The sequence below is a fragment of the Moschus berezovskii genome, chromosome 18 (genome assembly GCF_049115385.1).
Source record: "Moschus berezovskii isolate FMDL1 chromosome 18, NW_MosBer_1.0, whole genome shotgun sequence".
Lineage (NCBI taxonomy): Eukaryota > Metazoa > Chordata > Mammalia > Artiodactyla > Moschidae > Moschus > Moschus berezovskii.
The window spans coordinates 34,714,015-34,736,774 of NC_142477.1; the positions used below are offsets into that span (position 1 = coordinate 34,714,015).

The 22,760-nt window shown below is 39.1% G+C and overlaps 1 protein-coding gene across 2 annotated transcripts in view; it reads left to right on the forward strand.

Annotated features, from left to right (window-relative positions):
- The window catches only part of CDH6 (cadherin 6), a 165,577-nt gene that overhangs the window by 136,723 nt on the left and 6,094 nt on the right, over positions 1-22,760 (forward strand). For both annotated transcript variants that reach the window (XM_055422235.2, XM_055422236.2), the window contains exons 6-11: positions 2,867-3,054; positions 5,212-5,465; positions 11,473-11,609; positions 15,012-15,133; positions 16,187-16,304; positions 16,436-16,687. In XM_055422235.2, the coding sequence (XP_055278210.1) occupies positions 2,867-3,054; positions 5,212-5,465; positions 11,473-11,609; positions 15,012-15,133; positions 16,187-16,304; positions 16,436-16,687 (1,071 nt within the window). The remainder of the gene's footprint in view (positions 1-2,866; positions 3,055-5,211; positions 5,466-11,472; positions 11,610-15,011; positions 15,134-16,186; positions 16,305-16,435; positions 16,688-22,760) is intronic.

The following is a 22,760-nucleotide window of genomic DNA, read 5'->3' on the forward strand; positions in this document are numbered from 1 at the left end:
GGAATCTCCATACCATCTACTTTTTTCAAGTATTTAATCATAGTTCAATTCAGTCGCTCAGTGGTGTAAAACTCTTTGCAACCCCATGAATCACAGCACGCCAGGCCTCCCTGTCCATCACCAACTCCCAGAGTTCACTCAAACTCATGTCCATCGAGTCGGTGATGCCATCCAGCCATCTCATTCTCTGTCGTCCCCTTCTCCTCCCGCCCCCAACCGTTCCCAGCATCAGAGTCTTTTCCAGTGAGTCAACTCTTCACATGAGGTGGCCAAAATATTGGAGCTTCAGCTTTAGCATCAGTTCTTCCAATGAACACCCAGGATTGATCTCCTTTAGAATGGACTGGTTGGCTCTCCATGCAGTCCAAGGGACTCTCAAGAGTCTTCTCCAACACCACAGTTCAAAAGCATCAATTCTTTGGCGCTCAGCTTTCTTCACAGTCCAACTCTCATATCCATACATGACCATGGGAAAAACCACAGCCTTGACTAGATGGACCTTGATTGGCAAAGTAATGTCTCTGCTTTTTAATATATTATCAAGGTTGGTCATAACTTTCCTTTCAAGGAGTAAGCGTCTTTTAATTTCATGGCTGCAGTCAGCATCTGCAGTGATTTTGGAGCCCCCAAAACTAAAGTATGACACTGTTTCCACTGTTTACCCATCTATTTCCCATGAAGTGATGGGACCAGATGCCATGATCTTTGTTTTCTGAATGTTGAGCTTCAAGCCAACTTTTTCACTCTCTTCTTTCACTTTCATCAAGAGGCTTTTGAGTTCCTCTTCACTTTCTGCCATAAGGGTGGTGTCATCTGCGTATCTGAGGTTATTGATATTTCTCCCAGCAATCTTGATTCCAGCCTGTGCTTCTTCCAGCCCAGCGATCCTCATGATGTACTCTGCATATAAGTTAAATAAGCAGGGTGGCAATATACAGCCTTGACGTACTCCTTTTCCTATTTGGAACCAGTCTGTTGTTCCATGTACAGTTCTGACTGTTGCTTCCTGACCTGCATACAGGTTTCTCAAGAGGCAGGTCAGGTGGTCTGGTATTCCCATCTCTCAGAATTTTCCACAGTTTATTGTGATCCACACAGTCAAAGGCTTTGGCATAGTCAATGAAGCAGAAATAGATGTTTTTCTGGAACTCTCTTGCTTTTTCCATGATCCAGCAGATGTTGGCAATTTGATCTCTGCTTCCTCTGCCTTTTCTAAAACCAGCTTGTACATCTGGAAGTTCACGGTTCATGCATTGCTGAAGCCTGGCTTGGAGAATTTTGAGTATGACTTTACTAGTGTGTGAGATGAGTGCAATTGTGTGGTAGTTTGAGCATTCTTTGGCATTTCCTTTCTTTGGGATTGGGATGAAGACTGACTTTTTATGCAAAAGCAGAATAGCTAACTGATTTCTGACTTAACAGGCAGAAGAAAGTTTATATGAACCCTAAAACATCCATTCGGGAGCCTGACATGAAAAAATCAGGATCACCAACAGTTTCTCCCAAAACCTCTTTTCCAGGTGGGAATAGCTTGGGGAAGGATAGCAGGAGGATTTACCCATACCTTGTTACCAGGGGACTTCCCCCTCTCCACTCTCTCCTAGAATAGACTGTGATCATTTCTGCATAATGTCCCAAGGCGAGGGATAGGAGAATACAGGAAGGGATTGGAGGCACCCAAGTACACTTCCACTTCCCTTATGATAAAACTGGTCTCTTTTATCATCATATCAAGAATGAGCTCAATACTTAGTGAATTAAATATTATTAAAGTATTATACTTTAGTGGGCTTCCCTAATAGCTCAGTTGGTAAAGAATCCACTTGCAATGTGAGAGACCTGGGTTTGATGCCTGGGTTGGGAAGATCCTCTAGAGAAGGGAAAGGCTACCCACTCCAGTATTCTGGCCTGGAGAATTCCATGGACTATATAGTCCATGCGGTCACAAAGAGTCAGACACGACTGAGCAACTTTCACACTTTAGTAGTGTCATAGTGTAAATTTTCTTTCCAAGGCAATTTGTGTAAATGGTGGGTAAAGTGTAATGGGCGAGAGTAGGATAACTTTTGTTTTTGCTATTTTGGGGTGGAGGGGTGGTGCTAAGGACATGCTAGCCTGGCATGCCTAAACTGAAACACATGTATTATCCTTGGACTAATTTTCCAACATGAAGATGTAAGAAAAGTGTATGTCTATATAATAGAGTTTTTAATTAGTAGTATAAATACAAGAATGGGAGAGATCCATGTATAAAAAAGACAGTAATATTTAAAGGGAAAAAAACAGTCAAAACTAGAAAAATTTCAGAGCTTTATTCCTCAATGTATTTATATATATCCTTAATTGCAACTAAACCAGCTCCACATATGAGTGAAGGAATCTCATCTCTACTTGGATACATTCTCTGAAGTGCTGTAATTTGTTTTCACCTTCAGTTACTATTAGCAATGACAGAAAGAACTCTTAAAGAATACCTAGGAACTGGCTTAAAGTCACAGTTCAGGTTAAATTCTTTTCTATTCTTTCTGCTAGATCACATTAACAAGAGGCTTCGAAAACTGCACCCTCCTCTAACAGTTCAGGCTTTCTCACAATCACACCATAAACTTGGAAGCCTACTTACAGGACAAGAAAAGTGTTTTCCCTTTGCCAAGAGACAAGTCATGAAATAGAAGAAGTATTCTTAACAACCATGAAAGTAAAAACACTAAAGAGACAAGGGCACAATTAATTATTTTATGGAAAGCACAAATCTGCCTGCATCCATGGTACTATCTGAACAAACTGCTAGAAAATGGGTTTTGTTTTTATTATAATGGGGTGTAATTAGTCTGTGTTTGACTTGTATCTGTCTGGTAATTATTAGGTACATATCAGTTTAAAACCCCTGAATCTTCTCCACCGGGCACACCAATTGGCAGGATCAAAGCCAGCGATGCCGACGTGGGAGAAAATGCTGAAATCGAGTACAGCATTACAGAGGGAGAGGGGCTGGACATGTTTGATGTCATCACCGATCAGGAAACTCAGGAAGGGATTATAACTGTTAAAAAGGTAATGCATTTTTTAAAATACTATGCGAATGAAAGCATTTATTTTTCTCTGGTCCCCAAGTAACTGGGGGCAATTACATCTCATGTGAACATTCCTCTTAAGTCTTGTTTATTAATTTTTTAAGAGTAAGAGTGTTGCATTCATTGCACACATGCTAAGATGCTTCAGTCGTGTCCGACTCTTTGTGACCCCATGGACTGTAGCCTACCAGGCTCCTCTGTCCATGGGATTTTCCAGGCAAGAATACTGGAGTAGGTTGCCATTCCCATCTCCAGGGAATCTTCCCAACCCAGTGATTGAACCCGTGTCTCTTACATCACCTGCATTGACTGACGGGTTCTTTATCGCTAGCACCACTGGGATGCCCAATTTTTTTTAAAGAACTAGTCTAATTACACTGAGAATTCTTTGATTGGCTTTCAGGGGTTCTCAATAACCTAATGCATTCATTAATTCTATATTTTTTAATAAATTTGTATTAAAAAGTTCCTAAGTAAATAGCATAAACAAATGAAACACATAAAAATACATGAATAAATAGTAAAAGTGAAGAATAAATTTTAAAACAGTGTCAGACACCATTTGAATGCTGGAGATGCAATAGTACATTCAACAAGATGGTTTCTGCTCTCATGGAACCGCTCTTATGGACAAGAAAGCAAACGAACAAAGAAACATATATAACTACAAATTCCACTACATGATTTGAAGGAAAGGAATACAAGCAGTGACAAAGATGGTTTGAATTAGAGAGAGAAGATATACAAAGACCACAAAAATAAAGTAACAAAATTTCCTGCAAGCTCTTTAGCTACTTTGTGAAATGCAATAATTAAGATTTTATATTCTGAATTCCTATTTTTCTCCTATGTAGTTAATCACTACTTTAGAACATGCACACAAAAACTTTATGTTCTGAATTCTTGTTTGTCCTCTATGTACTTATTTACCCCCAAAACTGTCATGGAGCACTATACTAAAGGCAAAAATTAAAAATCAATAAACTGTGTGCTTCAAAGCTAAAAATAATCTTAATTTTGGTTACTGTGTTTAATGAGTTCACTTTTGTCATGTATCATATTTTCTCTCTCCTTTGGCGTAATTTTTTATTTGCTGGTAAATATAAGCATAGGTGGATGTAAACAAGAAGAAAATTTTTCCTCTTAAGCTTTGGATTGTATGTCTTAATATCTGGAAACACAATAAAACATGTTTCAGTGACATTCAGATCAATGTTTTATACTATAATATAATTAGGAAGCCCATTAGTGTGCATTAACCTTTTTAATTTTCTTGGTGCCTTATCAGATTCATGCTGAAATTTTGCCTAGCCGACTAAATCACATTCACTAACATCTTGATTAATTGTGTTTCTAGTGAGCCTTGTCATATTATCATCTAAAACTAAAAGTCAGCAATAAGCATTTGGGTTCACTATGTCTCCAGAAGCAGAGATACTTCTCCTACAGATCTCTGGCAACAATGATCATTGCTTTCTTTGGCAAGTAATTAGCCAGATGCCCTTATCTGGATATCACTTGGAATATTTTAACACCTCATGCCAAAAACAAAAAAATGAAAAACAAATTTTAATCTATTTCATCTGAACAAGGAATAGGACATTAAGCTGCAAACCAGCGGCTCTCCAGCCCAGCTATGATCTTAGTTCCTCCACCAAGGATCGAACCCATGCCTCCTACATTGGAAGCACAGTCTTAACCACTGGACCACCAGGGAAGTTCGCTGACAAATTTTAAACACTCAATGACTGTTCAGTTAAAGCCAAATGTGACAGCATATGACACAGAATGCTCTACTACATATTTGCCAACCTGCCCCGGTGTGGCTCCTGATAGTCAAATATAAGGACTTTTATAAAAGGGGCCTGTTTAGGTTCTCTCCTGCTTCTAGGTGCCCTCTCCTGCCCATCATAAACTTTCATTCCTGGTGCATGATTTCTGCCCACAATTTCATCAGGATTGTGTGGCATCTGAACTCCCATGTCTTTTCCCAAAATTATGCTGTGTAGTAATGTCTCAAAGCAATATGATCACATTCATTTATCAGTGGTTTGCATTAAAAATGGCTCATGTCTTGACTTTCTGTGTCTTGACTGCTTTAAATATGTCATCTCTTCCTCCCCTCACTTCCCACAAGCTCTTGGACTTTGAGAAGAAGAAAGTGTACACCCTCAAAGTAGAAGCCTCCAATCCTCACGTTGAACCCCGCTTTCTCTACCTGGGTCCATTCAAAGATTCAGCCACAGTGAGAATTATGGTGGAAGATGTAGATGAACCCCCTGTCTTCAGCAAGCTGGCCTACATCCTGCAAATAAGAGAAGATGCTCAGATAAATACGACAATAGGCTCGGTCACAGCCCAAGACCCAGATGCTGCCAGGAACCCTGTCAAGTAAGCACACTTCTGTGACATGTCTCTTTCATAAGTTAGTTGATTTAAATTCAAATATTCACTTGTAAATTGGAAAAGATGAATCCTTTTTGCCAATTAGTTGTATCTTCCTTAAAAAACTAAAGTACTTTTACTACCTTTACATTTCTTGCACAATATAAAATATTATTTTAGCAAACTAAATAAACCTTAAAAACTCAACATTTGGGGATTGCCCTGGTGGTCCAACGGCTAAGATTGTGCCCTCCCACTGCAGAGGGAATGGGTTCGAGCTCTGGTTGGGGATCTAAGATCCCATATGCCTTCAGTCAGCCCCCAAAATTATTTTTTTTATTTGGGAGGAAGGCATAAAATGAGCTGTAAGGAGTTTATTGCTCATATGGAAATGGTACAAGGTAATGCAGTTGAATGGGCTGGGATTTCTTCTCAAATCTTAGATTTGTCAAAGTTGGTGGAGGAAGCACTTTTAACAAACAAGGTACTAGGCTTGAAAGTCTGTTTTTCAAGTGTGGAAGAACCTACCATATAACACTTACAGGCAGAATTATGCTCCATTTGGATGCATAATTTTTTTTCTTTTGCAGACATGGATAAAAACAAGCATAGTTTCATGATATATGTCTGGGAAATCATGGGGAAATTAAAAGAGTTGAGTCCAAATATATACCAAGTAAGCAAGCTCTATTTTCCCTGCACACCTTCACTGTAAATTACATTGTAGGAAAGATTCATGGCTCTTTGAGACCATCATTGCTTAGTATGCTAGAATCTTATCAGGAAAGCACTGGAGTCCACAGCTTCAAGCCTTTACCCGTAGCTTAGTTGACTCGCTGAGAAAAGTGCTAAACCAGAATATTATCGTGTCAATTATCCCCCGTGAAGAAAGTAAGCAGGCTGAGAAGTTGTGCCAGTGAGTCCAAAACTTTCTGCTCAGCGCACTTGCCATGTGCCAGGCCTATTCCAGGCACTAGGGATTTGAGAGTATAGTACCCAGTCCTGATTGCAGGGAGCTTTCATTCTAACTGGGGATGACAGAAATAAGCAAACGATAAACATGTGTGAGTGTTAGTTGCTCAGTCATGTCCAACTATAGCCCGTCAGGCTCCTCTGTCTATAGAATTCTCCAGGCAAGAATACTGGAGTGGGTTGCCATTCCCTTTTCCAGGGGATCTTCCCGACTCAGGGACTGAACCTGAGTCTCTTGAATTGCAGGCAGATTCTTTACTGTTTGAGCCACCAGGGAAGCCCTGTGATACGTCAAGTGACACCTAAATGTAAGCAGCAAAATAAGACAGAGAAAACAAAGGGTGGGACTTCCCTGGCGGTCCAGTGGTTAAGACTCCACGCTTCCAATGCAGTGGGCTTGGGTTCAGTCCCTGGTCAGGGAACTAAGATCCCACACATGCTGTGTGGCACGGCCAAAAGAAAGAAAGAACACAAAGGGCATCTGGATACTATCTTAGATAGTGCAGTCAGGCCTGGCCTTGTTGGAAATCATTTGAGTAAAGATTTGAATGAAATGAAGGGATGAACCACCCTGATATCTGGGGGAAGAAGGTGCCAAGAAGAAGGAAAAGCAAGGGGAGGATCTGATATTAGAGCTTGCCTGGCATATGGGAGGAGAGGCCAGCCAAGCTGAGAGCAGTCGCAGATGAAGAGAAATGACGGTATCAGGTGTCAGGCAACAGAGAGGTTCTGTAGGTGGTGAGCGAGGCAGGAACTTCTGGGATTTGTGGGCCCTCATAACCACTGGATTTTATTCTGATTGAGGTAGGAAGCCACTGGAAAGCTTTGAGCAGAGTTAACTAATCCAAACTACTCTCTAAAAGGATCACATTGGTTGTTGCGTGAAGAATATTTTTTTTGCAGATGAAAGACTTTAAGGTTCTAAGGCAGTTGTTTCCTAACTTTTCAGCCACTGAGCCCTTTGTTCAAATGAAATCTCATGGCAAGTTCCACAACTAAAACACAGAAATGTCTGGCTTATTTTCAGAAAGTAATTTTAAATCTTTGGGAAAAGAGACTTTGTTGTTTTATCATTCTACTGGAATATCTCCTTGAATTGAATCCCAGAGTAGCCACATGAGAGCTCCATGGGTCAAGGGCTCCTCCGTATACATTTAACATTATTAATAAGGAAAATGGGCTTCTCGGGGGGTGCTAGCGGTAAAGAACCCACCTGCCAATGCAGGAGACATACCAGACATGGGTTCGATCGCCGGGTCCAGAAGATCTTCTGGAGGAGGGCATGGCAACCCACTCCAGTATTCTTGCCTTGAGAATCCCATGAACAGAGGAGCCTGGAGGGCTACAGTCCATGGGGTCTCAAAGGGTGGGACACAAGTGAAGCAACCTAGTACGCAGCACGTAGCACACACGCAACAAGGAGTTTAAAGGATGGCCTTTGCTTATACAACATGAAAAACCTTAAGTACTTTCACAACGTGCTTTTACTCAAAGTTTGTATACTGCATAAGGAAACAATCTTAGCAAGTCAATATCAAGACCAATTTAAATGTGCTATTGCTAGAAGTTTATAAATACGAACTTTGATTACCTCTTTGATCAGTCAAAATATTTTTAATGAAAGAGATAATGTCTTCTGGGAATTTAGGCTGCATTCTCATATCTGTTTTACTTTTATACCACATACCACTTTTACCCATTGTATTTATTTTGTTTCATTATAGGAAGTAGTTAGCTTGTCAGAAGCTAGGTTGGCTGTCAACTAATTTTAAAATTTTTTCTGCCAGTCTTTCTTTGGTACATATGGATTTCATGTATGGACATAGATTTAAGATAAAAATATATATAGATACATTGGTACGTAGATGTATGTTCCAGTGGTTTCTTTTATAGGAGAATTATAACTGATTCTTATATTCAGAAAGTACAACCATATATCGTTTTTGGTTATTCAAGACATAAATATGGAACAATTAAGTGTTAGATGCCACCTTAAGTGTATAATTAATACTAGAGAATTCTTCCCCAAACATTAATTTATCATTATTTTAGCACAAATCTTTACTTCTTTAGTCACATAAAATAATTTTCTTTCAACAACTTTATATCACAAGTGTCCTTTGATTTACATGGAAGTCTTATAAAATGTCACTCTGAATACTTATTATGAAAATTTTACACGCAAATACATTGTCTTTTCCTGACCCACAAAGCTCCCTTCAGGATACATGAGAAGACAAATTATTGACTCACAGAATACAATAAAATTGGAGGGGAAAAAAGGAAGTACCTAGCAGAATGATCCACTTTAATCATGATGAATTGATTACCTTTTTCCTTATTAATTATTATTACAATTAATATGACTGACAGTAAATTTCTGGATATAAGTAGAAATTAGTTTGGAAAGAAAAACAACAGACAAATGAGGCTTTGTTTGCCTCAAGTGAGACATCTTTCCTAAACAATGTAGACATTTTAGGTCTTCTAATGATTTTTAAATCCACCAATTAAGGAAAGAAAATAATATAGAATTATGATATTTCCTTAATAGTCCTCTCTCTTTAAAATCAAAAGCCACCTTTAGGACTTCCCTGGCAGTTCAGTGGTTAAGTCTCTATACTTCTACTGCAGGGGTCATGGGTTTGATCCCTGGTTGGGGAACTAAGATCTTAAAAGCCACATGCATGGCCAAAAAATGTAGACAAGTAAATAAATAAAATGAAAAGCCACCTTCAACTTAAAATTCCTCACCCTTTATTTCAAAGCTTGATTGGAAAATATGATTACTTGTAAAACTTAAAACCATAGCAGGAAGGAAAGAGACGAAGATCAAGAAAAGATTACTGCTGTGTATAATTGCTACAGCTTATAAAAGCAATAGGCAGCATATCTTAAGCTTGACAATTTTCATGAAAGAAAAATATATATTTGTAGAAAATTATTAAATTCCTTAAAAAGGCTATGAATACTGAGATTTCATTTTTGGTAATCATGTCCTATAAATATTTATCATCTTCAAATTAAAAATGAAAACAGGTGATCAAACAAGTTCAACGCAATTGGTTAAATTCTTAATAAATGTTGATTCATGACATAAATGACAAAACAATAGCTCTTTCATCTGTTTCAATTCTTTTGAAAATAAAACACTAGATTTATATAAACTGAAACTAAAATTCCAGCTTGATATATATGTATCCATTGTGAACTTCATTAATTCTCTTTAAAATCAGGTTTAAATACCCTACAATAATTGAATATATATATTTTTAGACATCTGTTAGTTGACGAAAGAGACTTTATTATGATAACATATATTGTTTATTATAATTCAATAGCACTACTTTAAAACAAAATAATTGAAATAGAATCTTAGAATACATTATACTGTTTGCAAGTTAGTAACAAGTTTTTTTTTAATGCATAATAATTCCACACATGTATGACTAGGTAAGACATTTACTTAAAATATATTTCTACTGAGCTGACATTTTAAAATCCCCTATCATGATGTACATTTTGAGAATGTAGCTGAAATGGGCAATTTTTTTGTTCCTAATAGCCTTCACATATCAACTTTCTTCTGAGTTTTCTCTTTAGGAATCCTCTATAAAACACGGTGTATTATATATTTTCCTCTTACTTATGGCTATTCCAGAAACTAGTAATAAATTTATAAGGAAGATAGCATTTCTCAAAGTCTACTCGTCTTCCATGAATTTCAGCGTTGAAGACTTTGTCGTTTTTTGGTTTCTAAAACACCTCTTTGTTTTCCTTGAATTCTCCAAACCCTCCTTTTAAATATGTATCGAATTCTTACTCTGCTCTAGGCACTGTTCTAGTCCCTGTGGGTCTCTGTTCCTATTCATCCTCTAAGCAACTCAGTTCCGCGAATTTTTCCCTTTTCTTTTCTTAGACAATTGACTAGAAAGTCCAGATTGTCAGTCCAAATGTTTATCTTGAGCTTCCTGGACTTTCCTAAGGCACCTCAGCCTCAACATATCAAAACCGATCTTCCCCAAATCCTGTTCTTCACGTCTATCGTTTGTAATATCACCATCCTGCCATTCTCCTAATTCAGCCAGTGATCTTTATTAAGCATGAGTTGGACAGTGACACTCCTCTGCATAAAATCCATCGGAAGATCTACATCAAATTCAAATAAACTCCAACTCCTCCCCATGGCCAGCCCATCCCTCTACAATCCCAACTGTGAATCTCTTTCCAAGCCTATCTCCTAACTCCCTCTCAAGTCTCACTAACCTCAGCCACATTTACCATCTTTTGCTTTTCCAACAAAATGATTTTTAAAATAAAAATGAGTAATAGAAAAATAGCCAATAATCCCACTTATACACACAGACATGTTAAAGTTCTAAAGATCTAAAAAGTTAAAACATAACAATTAGTATATAAACTTGATCCAAATTACATTTAAAAAATTTGGTGATGATACTCAAAAATCATACAACTTGTCTAGTGGGTTCTATTAAGACCTCAACTGTAAAGCAATAATTTCTCAGAATATCTTGCTTTATATCTTGCTTAATGTTCAGTTAAGCAAGACTCTTTGCGATCCCATGGACAGCAGCACACCAGGCTTCTCTGTCCATCACCAACTCCCGGAGCTTGCTTAAACTCATGTCCATTGAGTTGGTGATGCCATCCAACCATCTCATCCTCTGTCATCCCCTTCTCCTCCCGCCTCAATCTTTCCCAGCATCAGGGTCTTTTCCAATGAGTCAGTTCTTCGCATCAGGTGGCCAAAATATTGGAGGTTCAGCTTCAGCGTCAGTCCTTCCAATGAATATTCAGGATTGATTTCCTTTAGGATGGACTGGTTTGATCTCCTTGCATTCCAAGGGACTCTCAAGAGCCTTCTCCAACCGTAGTTCAAGCATCAATGTTAAGTTACAGATTTTCAAATATGCGCTAAAGGTAGAAAAAATTTCATGTAACCAATATTCTGGAATAGTTTTAGGATGTAAAAATAACAAATACAAAGAAAGCCTTCCTAAATTCTACTCTGCATTTTCAGGTATTCTGTCGATCGACACACAGATATGGACAGAATATTCAACATCGATTCTGGAAATGGTTCAATCTTTACCTCAAAACTTCTTGACCGAGAAACACTGCTGTGGCACAACATTACAGTGATAGCAACAGAGATCAGTAAGTCCACCCTTTTTCCACTACCATCCCCGATTGACAGAGAGCATCTCAGCAAGGGCTAGTGAAGCGTGGCTGAAACTCGTCACTGTGTATTGATGATCCTGCTCAATACATATTGAAGGAAAGAGCTCTGTAATGATTTGTACTAAATGTTTCTTCTAAACATGTGTTGGTTCGATCATAAATGCAGAAGCAACTGTGGAAGTTCTGTAGTTTGGGAACAATAAAACAGGAATGCATCTCTCAGTCTAGGTTGAATTGGTACATGTTGGATGTGATTCCAAAATGCCTTGTAAATCAAAGTGTCACACAAGCTGCTAAAAGAAATGGGCTCCCAGTTAGACACTGTATGTGTGTGGCAATAGTTGGGGAGTGGGATCAAGTATAACCTAAAATGTAGCATTGCTTAGAAATAGTTCTTTTAATTTCAGCAACATAACCAGTATTATTTTAACAACATAATTATATGAGAAGAAAGAAAACAATGAATTTAGACAACTAATATTTGTCAACCTTCTGTCTGTTAGCTCTCACTATGTGCATTTTTAAAAAGAATTGCTATATACAAGCTTTCATTGCACTTTATCAATTAATATATATCCGACACAATATTTATTAATATTTTTTTATCAAGGAGGACTCAGTATAGAAATCTTTTGGCTATTCACCCTTTAGCTTTCTGTAGAATGTCTGTTTCAAAATTGTTACAGAATTTTTTTTTTTTTTGAGTCACTCAGTCATGTCTGACTCTTTGCGACCCCATGGACTCTACGGTCCATGGAATTCTCCAGGCCAGAATACTGGTGTGGGTAACCTTTCCCTTCTCCAGGGGATCTTTCCAACCCAGGAATCGACCCAGGATCTCCTGAACTGCAGGCAGATTCTTTACCAGCTGAGCTATCAGGGAAGCCCTGTTACAGAATTAAGAGATATAAATTTTGACTTTTCCATGAAACACCAAAGTGAGCGATACTAACCACCAAGTAATCCATGGAGTATTTAGAATGAATTGTATCGCAGTCTCCATTAAATGTAAGGCAAAGAAAAACACTGCCAAAGGAATACTTCAAATAAAATAATTATACACAGTGAAACCTGTGTAATATAAACACAATGTGTAGACTTAAGTAAATGCAAGAAAGAGGATTTTAAAAATAGCATTTAAATGTTTAAAAATAGGCATCTAAGTTATAGCTCATTTTTTAGCTTTTGTTTTTAGAAGTTCAAATGATTTTAGCTCAGGTATCTAGTGTAAAATAGTCCATATCAAATGGTTTAATACAGTAATACTCTTTGTCACTATAACTCATAAGATTTGAAGTGGCTGAAAGATATTGAGTAGAATAATAAATAACCAATATGGACAAAATGAAACACTGCTTTTGTGTAGTGGTAAGAAATTTTCATTATGCATTTGTTAGGTAAGAATTTGATCTTCAGAATTTATGTGGTGGGACTACTGTGGATATCAGTGACAACATACTTAGAGCATTAAAATTACAAAATTATTTCCCACTTGAAAAGGATCATTTTTATAACATCATGAAATTTTATTTTTTACTGAGGTAGTCATCTTGTGTGTTTTAAGCTTTGCACCTAAAAATTTGTTTTTAATATTTACTGTTTCTATGATATATTTGAAAGTGCTAGTGAAAAGACCTTTTATTTTTTTTTCCAGTTATAGTTTTATTTATTTATTTTTTAAACATTGTAAATCTTATATTGGTTGTTTTTGCCATAAAAGACCTTTTAAAACTCACCTTTGAAGCTCTGACTTTGGAAGATAACGTGAGCAAAATTTTAGATGCAAAGGAACCTAAGAATCTTATTGTCCAAACTTTCAGTACCTTTTATGCCAAGAGTCAAGAGCTTGTATTAAACCAGCTCTCTCTCACTCCAGGCCACTGTACTTGCCATTTCCTTGACCTCGAGAGCCAGAAACACTCACATGGCTTAATCCATCTCTTCATTCATGTCTCTGTGCAAATGGCATCTCATCAGAGAAGCCAGTCCTCATCATCCCACACAAAGCTGCATCTCCGTCTCTCTCCGGTCCCTTTTGCCTGTTTAATTTCTCCATAGCATTTGCCATCTGGCACATTATGTATTTATGTGTTTACAGTTTGCCTTCCTCCTTTAGAACAAACCTCCGGGAAGCAGGATCTTTGTTATAGTCCCAATGTGTCCCAGCACCCCAAATAGTGGCTGGCACAAGTTCGTATTAGATGCTCACGAAATATTTATGACGAGAACAAACAAATAGACATATGAGTGAGTGAATGAAAAGACCTGAGGTGAGAGACTCCAGCCCCTGATTCTTAGAACAGAAATCTAGCTTCCATACTTCCCAGGAGATTATCAGAGATGACAGCAAAAATACTCCATTTACTACAGGTCTTCAAACACTGATTAGGCTCTTTCATTATATGAGATGAACAGCCTCAGTTCTGTGGTCGGACAGACCCAAGTTTGAATCTAGGATCCACTCTTTATTATTAATCTCTCTGTGAATGTGGACAAATTACCTAACTCCTCCATGCCTCATCTATAAGATAATGAGTTTCCTCATCTATAATGTGGGGGCAATAATTATATCTATCTCAGAAGTTTATCAGGATTAAATAAAATAATATAACAAAGTGCTTAGCACAATGTCTAGCTCTCAAACTAAAACACTAAGACCATTCACAGTCATTACTGTCCCATTCTTTTTTCCTTCTGTCCACAGAAAAGCCTACTTCCCTGGCTTCCTTTAAAATCTGCCTCTAAAATTCCTTTTCCGGATAGCTCTTCTTTATTTTGTGTTAATCTGGGATTTATTACATGGTTGCACTGTATGGGCTTCCCTGGTAGCCCAACTGATAAAGAATCTGCCTGCAATGTAGGACAATCTGGTTCAATTCCTGGGTCGGGAAGATCCCCTGAAGAAGGGATAGACTACCCATTCCAGTATTTTGGGGCTTCCCTGGGGATTCAAATGGTAAAAAAATCCACCTGCAATGTGGGAGATCTGGGTTCAATCCCTGGGTTGGGAAGATCCCCTGGAGGAAGGCATGGTAACCCACTCCAATACTCTTGCCTGGAGAATCCCCATGGACAGAGGAGCTCCAGACCATGGGGTCACAAAGAATCATATACAACTAAGTGACTAAGCACAGCACAGCACAGACTGTACGTAAAGGTAGCTTTGTCCCCTATATGTTTCCTTCAGGTGTATCCTAGTCCAGAAGTACCAAAGAATCGAATTCTACTTTTTTGTGACTATGATGATACAGAATGCCCTGTGGGACTCACAGGAGCCTTGGGGAAACTATGTATGAAAGAGAAAGGAGTAACCATCATCTAAACGGGATCTCCCATCAACATATAAGTGCCTGTTCCTTTCTTTTGGGCATTTTGCAGATAATCCAAAGCAGAGCAGCCGAGTACCTCTATATATTAAAGTCCTAGATGTCAATGACAACCCCCCAGAATTTGCTGAATTCTATGAAACCTTTGTCTGTGAAAAAGCAAAAGCAGATCAGGTGAGTTCCATAAGAAAGCAAATTAATTAACTCAGACAAATTTAGATCTTCTAATAATTCAGATGATACAAAGAGCTGAGGGCAAGTTTTGAATTATCTATGAAATAAATGCCAACAAAATTAATACTATAAATAAGAACCATGATGAATGTTTAACTTGCATAAGAGAACAGTTTTTGAAAACAGGAAGTTCGTTAGTCTCACAGACTGATGCTGATCCCAAATTAGTCTTAAGGTTTCATGAAAATAAATCAGTCATTGCTTTATTGGAAAAGTCTTTATTGGTGAGCAGATACTTTTAATTACCATATATACTGAAAAGTACTAGCTAGAACATATTTTACAATTGCCTATAATTCATAGTTTCATTTATTTACATTGCCCATCTGTACAACTAATACAAATTCATGAATGTTTTACTGTTTAACACATTTGTCTCCACCTGCAATCAGTCTTTTCTGCCAGTGATATAAAAACTTTGTTTGTTTGTCAAAATAGAAGTGCACTGTTAAAATACATGTTAAAATGGGACTCCAAAGTTGTGGGTTTTACAGTCAAACTAGCTCTTTAGCAAGTCGATTGCTTATGTATATGCCAAGCTTGCATTTCTAAGCAAACTGTCCAAAGAGTGCCTCCCTTTACTTAAGTTGCAATGTTGTCATAAATCGCTGTGATATTTTAAGCTTGTTATCACTCTAGGGCCATGTTTCTCAACCCAGGTGATTTTGACCCACACCCACCCCCTGACCCTCCCACCCCCGCCAGGGACATTTGGCAATATCTGGGGACATTTCTGGTTTCACACGGAAGAGGATACTACTGGTTTCAACAGAAGAATTTAGATTTGCTGCAAAAAATACTGTTGTAGGGCTGTCCCTTCCTCTATTTCCAGCCAATCAGTTCTCTGCCTAGGGTGGATTCATTGTAAGTTTTCTAGAGGCTATCACTGTAAAATTTAAATTAGATATCATTGAATTAAGCAATTTACTGCAAAGCTGTAAGAAACTCTTTTGAGTTAGTAAAACGATAACAGCTTTATGGTTTTGATTTTAGTTGATTCAGACCCTACGCGCCATTGACAAGGATGACCCCTACAGCGGGCACCAATTCTCATTCTCTTTGGCCCCCGAAGCAGCCAGTGGCTCAAACTTTACCATTCAAGACAACAAAGGTAAATGAGCCCAAACTGCCTGTCTGTCTATATATTTATGTCTGTATCTATATCTATCTAGTCTCATCAGAACTGATCCCATACATAACATGATTTCCACTTCCATTCACCACTTTGCTTTCCGGTTCCAGACAACACGGCGGGAATCTTTACTCGGAAAAATGGCTATAACAGACACGAGATGAGCACCTATCTCCTGCCTGTGGTCATAGCAGACAACGATTACCCAGTCCAAAGCAGCACTGGGACAGTGACTGTCCGGGTCTGTGCATGTGACCACCAAGGGAACATGCAGTCCTGCCATGCGGAGGCCCTCGTCCACCCCACGGGACTGAGCACGGGGGCTCTGATTGCCATCCTTCTGTGCATCGTGACCCTACTAGGTAAACTGCTTCTCCCTGCATCCTATCTCCCCATGCTGAGGGGCACACACTGTTACTGTGGCTCTCTAGATTTATCCGCCTCCCCCATTAAGGCATACAGCCTGATCTAGGTGAGTAGAGTTATGTGCTGGGAATCTTATGTGTGTTCACCCATGAACTAGTTTTTGCTTGAAAAATGGCTTTGGAGAATGAACCGTTGTGAAACTTGCCCGTGTCTTTCCCCGCTGAGGGAGTCATTCCACCAAAAGAATCTCTTGTCTATCAGGCTGGGAATGAGTTGCAGAGGGATTTGAGGGCAATTTAAATATACCCTTTCCATTTCATTTGTTGTTTAATATTTAACCTGGTGAACATTCAGTTTTCAAAGAACAAAAGTTGTTGGGTGTAGAGTATATATGATGAAGGCCATTTCCATCAAGGTAAAGTTTAAAGATCAATGAGAAACTGGAAAGAGAAATGCAATGACTTTTTTTCTCTCATACAGGAAAATGAATAGTGGTGAATTTTCTTGAACTCAGCAAACTTACTTGGATCCACCTACCTTCTTAGCATTGCTCTCTGATTACCACATATACAATGTCTATTATTTCTCAGACTCTCAATAAATAACTTCTGTAACTAAGGAAATAAATCTGGGATCTAAAAGTAATGAATGTAATCAAATGTCTAACAGTGATTTGAAGGAAAAATTTTTATCTCCAACCAACTAATTAAGCACACACGTTGAGCTCGGAATGCTCAAAAGTCCCTTGATTGTTATGAAATAAGAGATCAAATATTAGCTAATGCACCCCTTCAAAAAATAAAAGTTAAAATTTGTAAAACTTGCCTACACCATGGGAAGGAGAAATAAGTCAGAGTTAACCCGGATTTCATAGAGGCAGACCAGGGAATTATTTTTTAAAAAATGACAATGTAAAAAAAAAAAAAATGACAATGTAGTGACTTTGAGAAGAGCGAAGGAAGACTTCCATTTCTCCAAGAAGAGAAAGCGTAGGGATTCCTGCTCAAGAGTTTCATATCCCAGGTTGACTGTGCTCATTATCACAGAGCCTTGAAACCTGGCTACAGAACTGTGATTCTCTTCGTCAACTAAGAGTTGGAGGAAGTATTTTAAGATATGAGGATAAATAAAATCTGACAGTATGCAAAGACAAAACAGTGTTCTAATGGTGTGGGTCTGTAAATATTGTTTTCCGAGAGAAAGATACGAATATTCTTTTTTGGTTTTAAAAAAAAAAGAGGTTTTTTATTTATTTATTTTTACTTTTTATTTTGTATTGGGGTATAACTGATTAACAATGCTGTGATAGTTTCAGGGGAACAGCAAAGGGACTCAGCTATACAAATACCCATTCTCCCTCAAAATTCCCTCCCATTCAGGCTGCCACATAATATTGAGCACAGTTCCCTGTGTTATACAGGTCCTTGTTGGTTATCCATTTTAAATGTACCAGTGTGTACATGTCGATCTCAAACTCCCTAGCTTTCCCTTCCCCTCACCACCCCCCCCGGTAAAAGAGGGTATTTTCAGAAGGGCTAGTCTGGAGGCTGTATCAGATAGAATTCCACGGACCCCTGGTCTACGGAGAAAGAGCTGGGCTTCATCTCACAGAGGTCATGCTTCCCTTCTCTCATCATCCGACCACTTTCTCCACCCTCTTATTTGCCTTCTAACCAGCTCCCTATGACCCCTTTTTTTCATCTCCTTCCCCCAATGAATTTGCCGTCTCCTCATTACTCCTAATTTGCCTCCGTGTTTCCCACATCTTGTCTAGTCTCTTTATAATTCTGTACCTAATTAAAAAGGAGAAAACGGGATCTAACCTTTATTAGACTCACATCATGGGCTAGACACTGGACAGGAGGCTTTACAAATGTTTTTCTCACTTAATCCTCAGAACCATCTGGTCTATATTTATCTGCATCTGACATATGAAAGCTGAGGTTCCAGGATGTGAAGTCAAGTCACACAGCTAACAGGTGATAGAACCAAGTTCCAAACCCAGGTTTTTGCCCCCCAAGCCCTGGTGTTTCTACACTGTACCCCACTTTCTTTACAAGCTCATAGAATGCAGTGCAACTTCCACACTGAAAGAGAGCTTGAACTAAAAATGAGATGATTGAACAAATCTGGGAGCCTGTAAGAGGAAGAAAGCGGCGTTGACATAGGAGGAAATGTGCCGTCAAGAAAGTGGATCATGTGGCATCTGTTGTTTTTGTCAATAAAGCAACAGTAAAAACAACTACTACATCTTGTGCCTCTTTGGTGCTTTCGAGCTGGCATAACTTTCACATTGGGCACCATGTTATTGCTTCTCTTTTACAGAGAAAGAAACTGACTTAGAAAGGTCAGATTCTTTAATTGAATCTGCTGCTACTGCTGCTAAGTCGCTTCAGTCATGTCTGACTCTGTTTGACCCCATAGACGGGAGACCACCAGGCTCCCCCGTCCCTGGGATTCTCCAGGCAAGAACACTGGAGTGGGTTGCCATTTCCTTCTCCAGTGTGTGAAAGTGAAAAGTGAAAGTGAAGTCACTCAGTCGTGTCTGACTCTTAGCGACCCCATGGACTGCAGCCCACCAGGCTCCTCCATCCATGGGATTTTCCAGGCAAGAGTACTGAAGTGGGGTGCCATTGCCTTCTGCTCATCTCAGATACCTTGCTACCTTCCAGTTTTATGACGGGATTTGAACACAAATTGGTCCAAGTACTCCAGCCCCAAAATTTCACTGCGGTCCTCTGGCCTCAAGGGGGTAGAGAAAAGGAAAAGGTCAGTTACTGGGAAGACAGCATATTACTTTCTCAGAGTGTTTTTATTCCAAGTGCTTAGAAGTCATACTTTCAGTTTATAAAAGTTAGCTTTGAAAAAAAGGCCTTCCTTTTAGATGATTATGCTTTCAAGAAATTCTGTTAGATGTGCATTGGGCCAGTAAGAAAAGACAGGCAATTGTAGCAGTAGGAGAATTAGGCAGTGCACAAATGCCTTTGAATTACTGAACATGCCCTCTGTCTTCTAGACAATTGCACTTTCAGGTGTGCATAGGACTAAAAGACAAGATACAGGCAACTTAAGCTAGGGAAGAATTAGGAAGTGATAAATGCCTGCTATCTTGCCTTAAATGATGGAATGAACCTGTGTCCGTCAGAATTTATTTCTCTGAGAGACAGTTAGCTTGATTCTATTCTCTATTCTAAAGACTGGCCTTACTTACAGCCCTCTGTTTTGCAAATGTGTGTCACACTGGAAACTAGCATAAAAGGTAAATTAAGGGACTTCCCCATAGCTCAGTTGGTAAAGAATCCGCCTGCAATGGAGGATATCCCGATTCAATTTCTGGGTTGGGAAGATCCGCTGGAGAAGGGATAGGCTACCCAATCCAGTATTCTTGGGCTTCCCTTGTAGCTCAGCTGGTAAAGAATCCACCTGCAATGCAGGAGACCTGGGTTCAATCCCTGGGTTGGGAAGATCCCCTGGAGAAGGAAAAGGCTACCCACTCCAGTATTCTGGCCTAGAGAATTCCATGGACTGTATGGTCCATGGACTCACAAAGAGTTGGACACGACTGAGCGATTTTCATTTTCACAGATCTCCTTTGACACAAGGGACTTCCGTGGTGGTCCAGTGGCTAAGACTCCACGCTCCCAATGCAGGGGACCCAGGTTCAATCCCTGGAAAGGGAACTAGACCCCACATGCCACAAGTAAGAGTTTGCAAGCCACAAGTAAAGATTCCGTAACTAAAGATACCACATGCCACCACGAAGACTGAAGATCCCACATGCTGCAACTAAAGCCTAACCAAATAAAAATTTTTTGCCAAAAAAAAGTTTTGGCATAACCAAATAAAAATTTTTTTACAAAAATGTAGATTAAGAGCATCTTTCCACCTAAAACCCTGCAATTTTCCAACCACCTGGACCCCCAGGGTAAAGTGAAGGCATATGGAGCATCCACAGCCCCACCTGACATGGCCCTTCCTACTCCTCTCTCCCCACCAACCCACACCTCATACACTCCAAACACACCCCGCTCCATGGCCTTGCTCCCAGCTGTGTCCTCTCCTTTAGACAGCACCCTGGGTGACTCCTCATCTGTTTGCTCAAATGTTACTTCCTTAACGATGCACTGTCCCCGCTTGCTGCTGCTGCTAAGTCGCTTCAGTCGTGTCCGACTTTCTGCGACCCCATAGACGGCAGCCCACCAGGCTCCCCGCCCCTGGGATTCTCCAGGCAAGAACACTCACACACAAAAATATACGCAACCCCTCAAACATATACAGAAGCCCTTCCCATCCTCCTTACTCTGCCTTACTTTTTCTTATATTGCACTTATCATCTTCTGATAATTTCCTTATTTATTATACACATTGTTTTTTTCTGTCTCTATCCATCCACCACCACCACCACCTCTGCCTACCTTATTCAGACAAGACTTTTGATTGATTTTTTTCATTAATACTGCCTAGAACTCTACCTGGCACAGAGTTGGCAATAAATAAATACTTGCTGAATAAACAGAAAATAGGTACCATGAATGAAAGGGATACATAAGGCACCAGGATACTCTCTGGCAGCAAAAGAGAATGTTTACATTTATACAACCACATGCTTGAAAACAGCAGAACTGCATATCCTTGTGAAATAGTCTATAATCCAAACATGCTTCAAAGCATGGTAATTAAGTGTACAAGCTTTTTAGTCTGCCTGACCTGGATTTCAGTTATTTGTATACATCACATCTCTAAACCACAATTTCCTCTTATGTAAAATGGAGTTATAATGGTGGTACCTACTTTGTCAAGCCTATTATGATAACTCAATCAGATTCCGTATGTAAGCACTTAGCACAGTGCTTGGCACTTAGAACTGTCTCAACAGGTAACCAATTATTAATACCATTAACATCTGAAATGTTAAATACATAGACACCTGGGTGTATATGTATCCATTATTATATAGGTAGATATGCACATCTACCAAAGGCCATTATTCTGTAATTGTTACTGTGATATCAATTTTCATGGCTCATAAACACTGGACCATGTTATGGATGAAAGAATAAAGAGATATTACTGGTACTAATCTCCCCAGGACAAACCCAGGTTAACAATGCATTTTCTGCCCCAGATGACTGTTTTCTCTCTAAGCTGTCACTATGTTTTTACTTTCTCATCCATATGTTCATTGGTAGATGTGTCTCTTTACAGGTAGCCAGCTGTGTTCTACCCAACCAGCTGTGAAGAAACATCAGGAGCTATTTAAATACAGTTCTTGCTTTGCCTCTAATTTGAATTAGGAAAAATCAAAAGAACAAACATTCCGGTCAACAAACTTACAGAACATGAAACTCTGAAAGATTTTCTAAGTTCCCACAGAAATATGCTTGTTTCCTTTAGCCTAAGCACAAATAATCTGGCGCGTGTACTATTAGCTGTTCCCTTCAAACTGGCTAATCTTGAAGTCCAAAATGGCTTTCTGAATTGTATCTGGGTCTCTCTAGGTATTATCTGTATTTATATGTATGAAAGGTATGCAAACATTCACATCTCTACTTTGGGCTTTAAACTAACTTTACACTTTTCTCGGGGGAAAAAAAAAAAGAAGGCATCAGTGCAAAAGTTATTTTAGAGGTGGAGTTATGCAAACCCTTCAACACATCCCCGAAGGTGCCAGCCTTGTGCTTATAAGCAGTTTCAGAGCATTTCAGGTGTTCAGCATAATTTTCACTCTTTTTGCGGTACTCTCACTGTGGCTGAGCTCTTTTTTATTATTATATTTTCCCCCTTATCTTGAAACGAGCCTGCCATTTCAAAGCAAAAAGGAACTACTGACAAAACATGAAGGTGTTTTATCCTCTAGTTAAATTCTTAAAAACTTTCTTTCAAATATCATATAGTTTCTCCACTGAGGGGGTGGGGGAGGGCCCTGATTTGATCAGGAGCGGAGGCAAGTGCAGCCTCACGCCAGAGTGGTTTCGTGGAGAACTTTGAAAACTTCACTTTGTGTTTCTTCCTGATGTTAATTGGGCGGCAAATTAACTTTCCCTTCCCTTGCCGTTTCGTTTCTGCTTC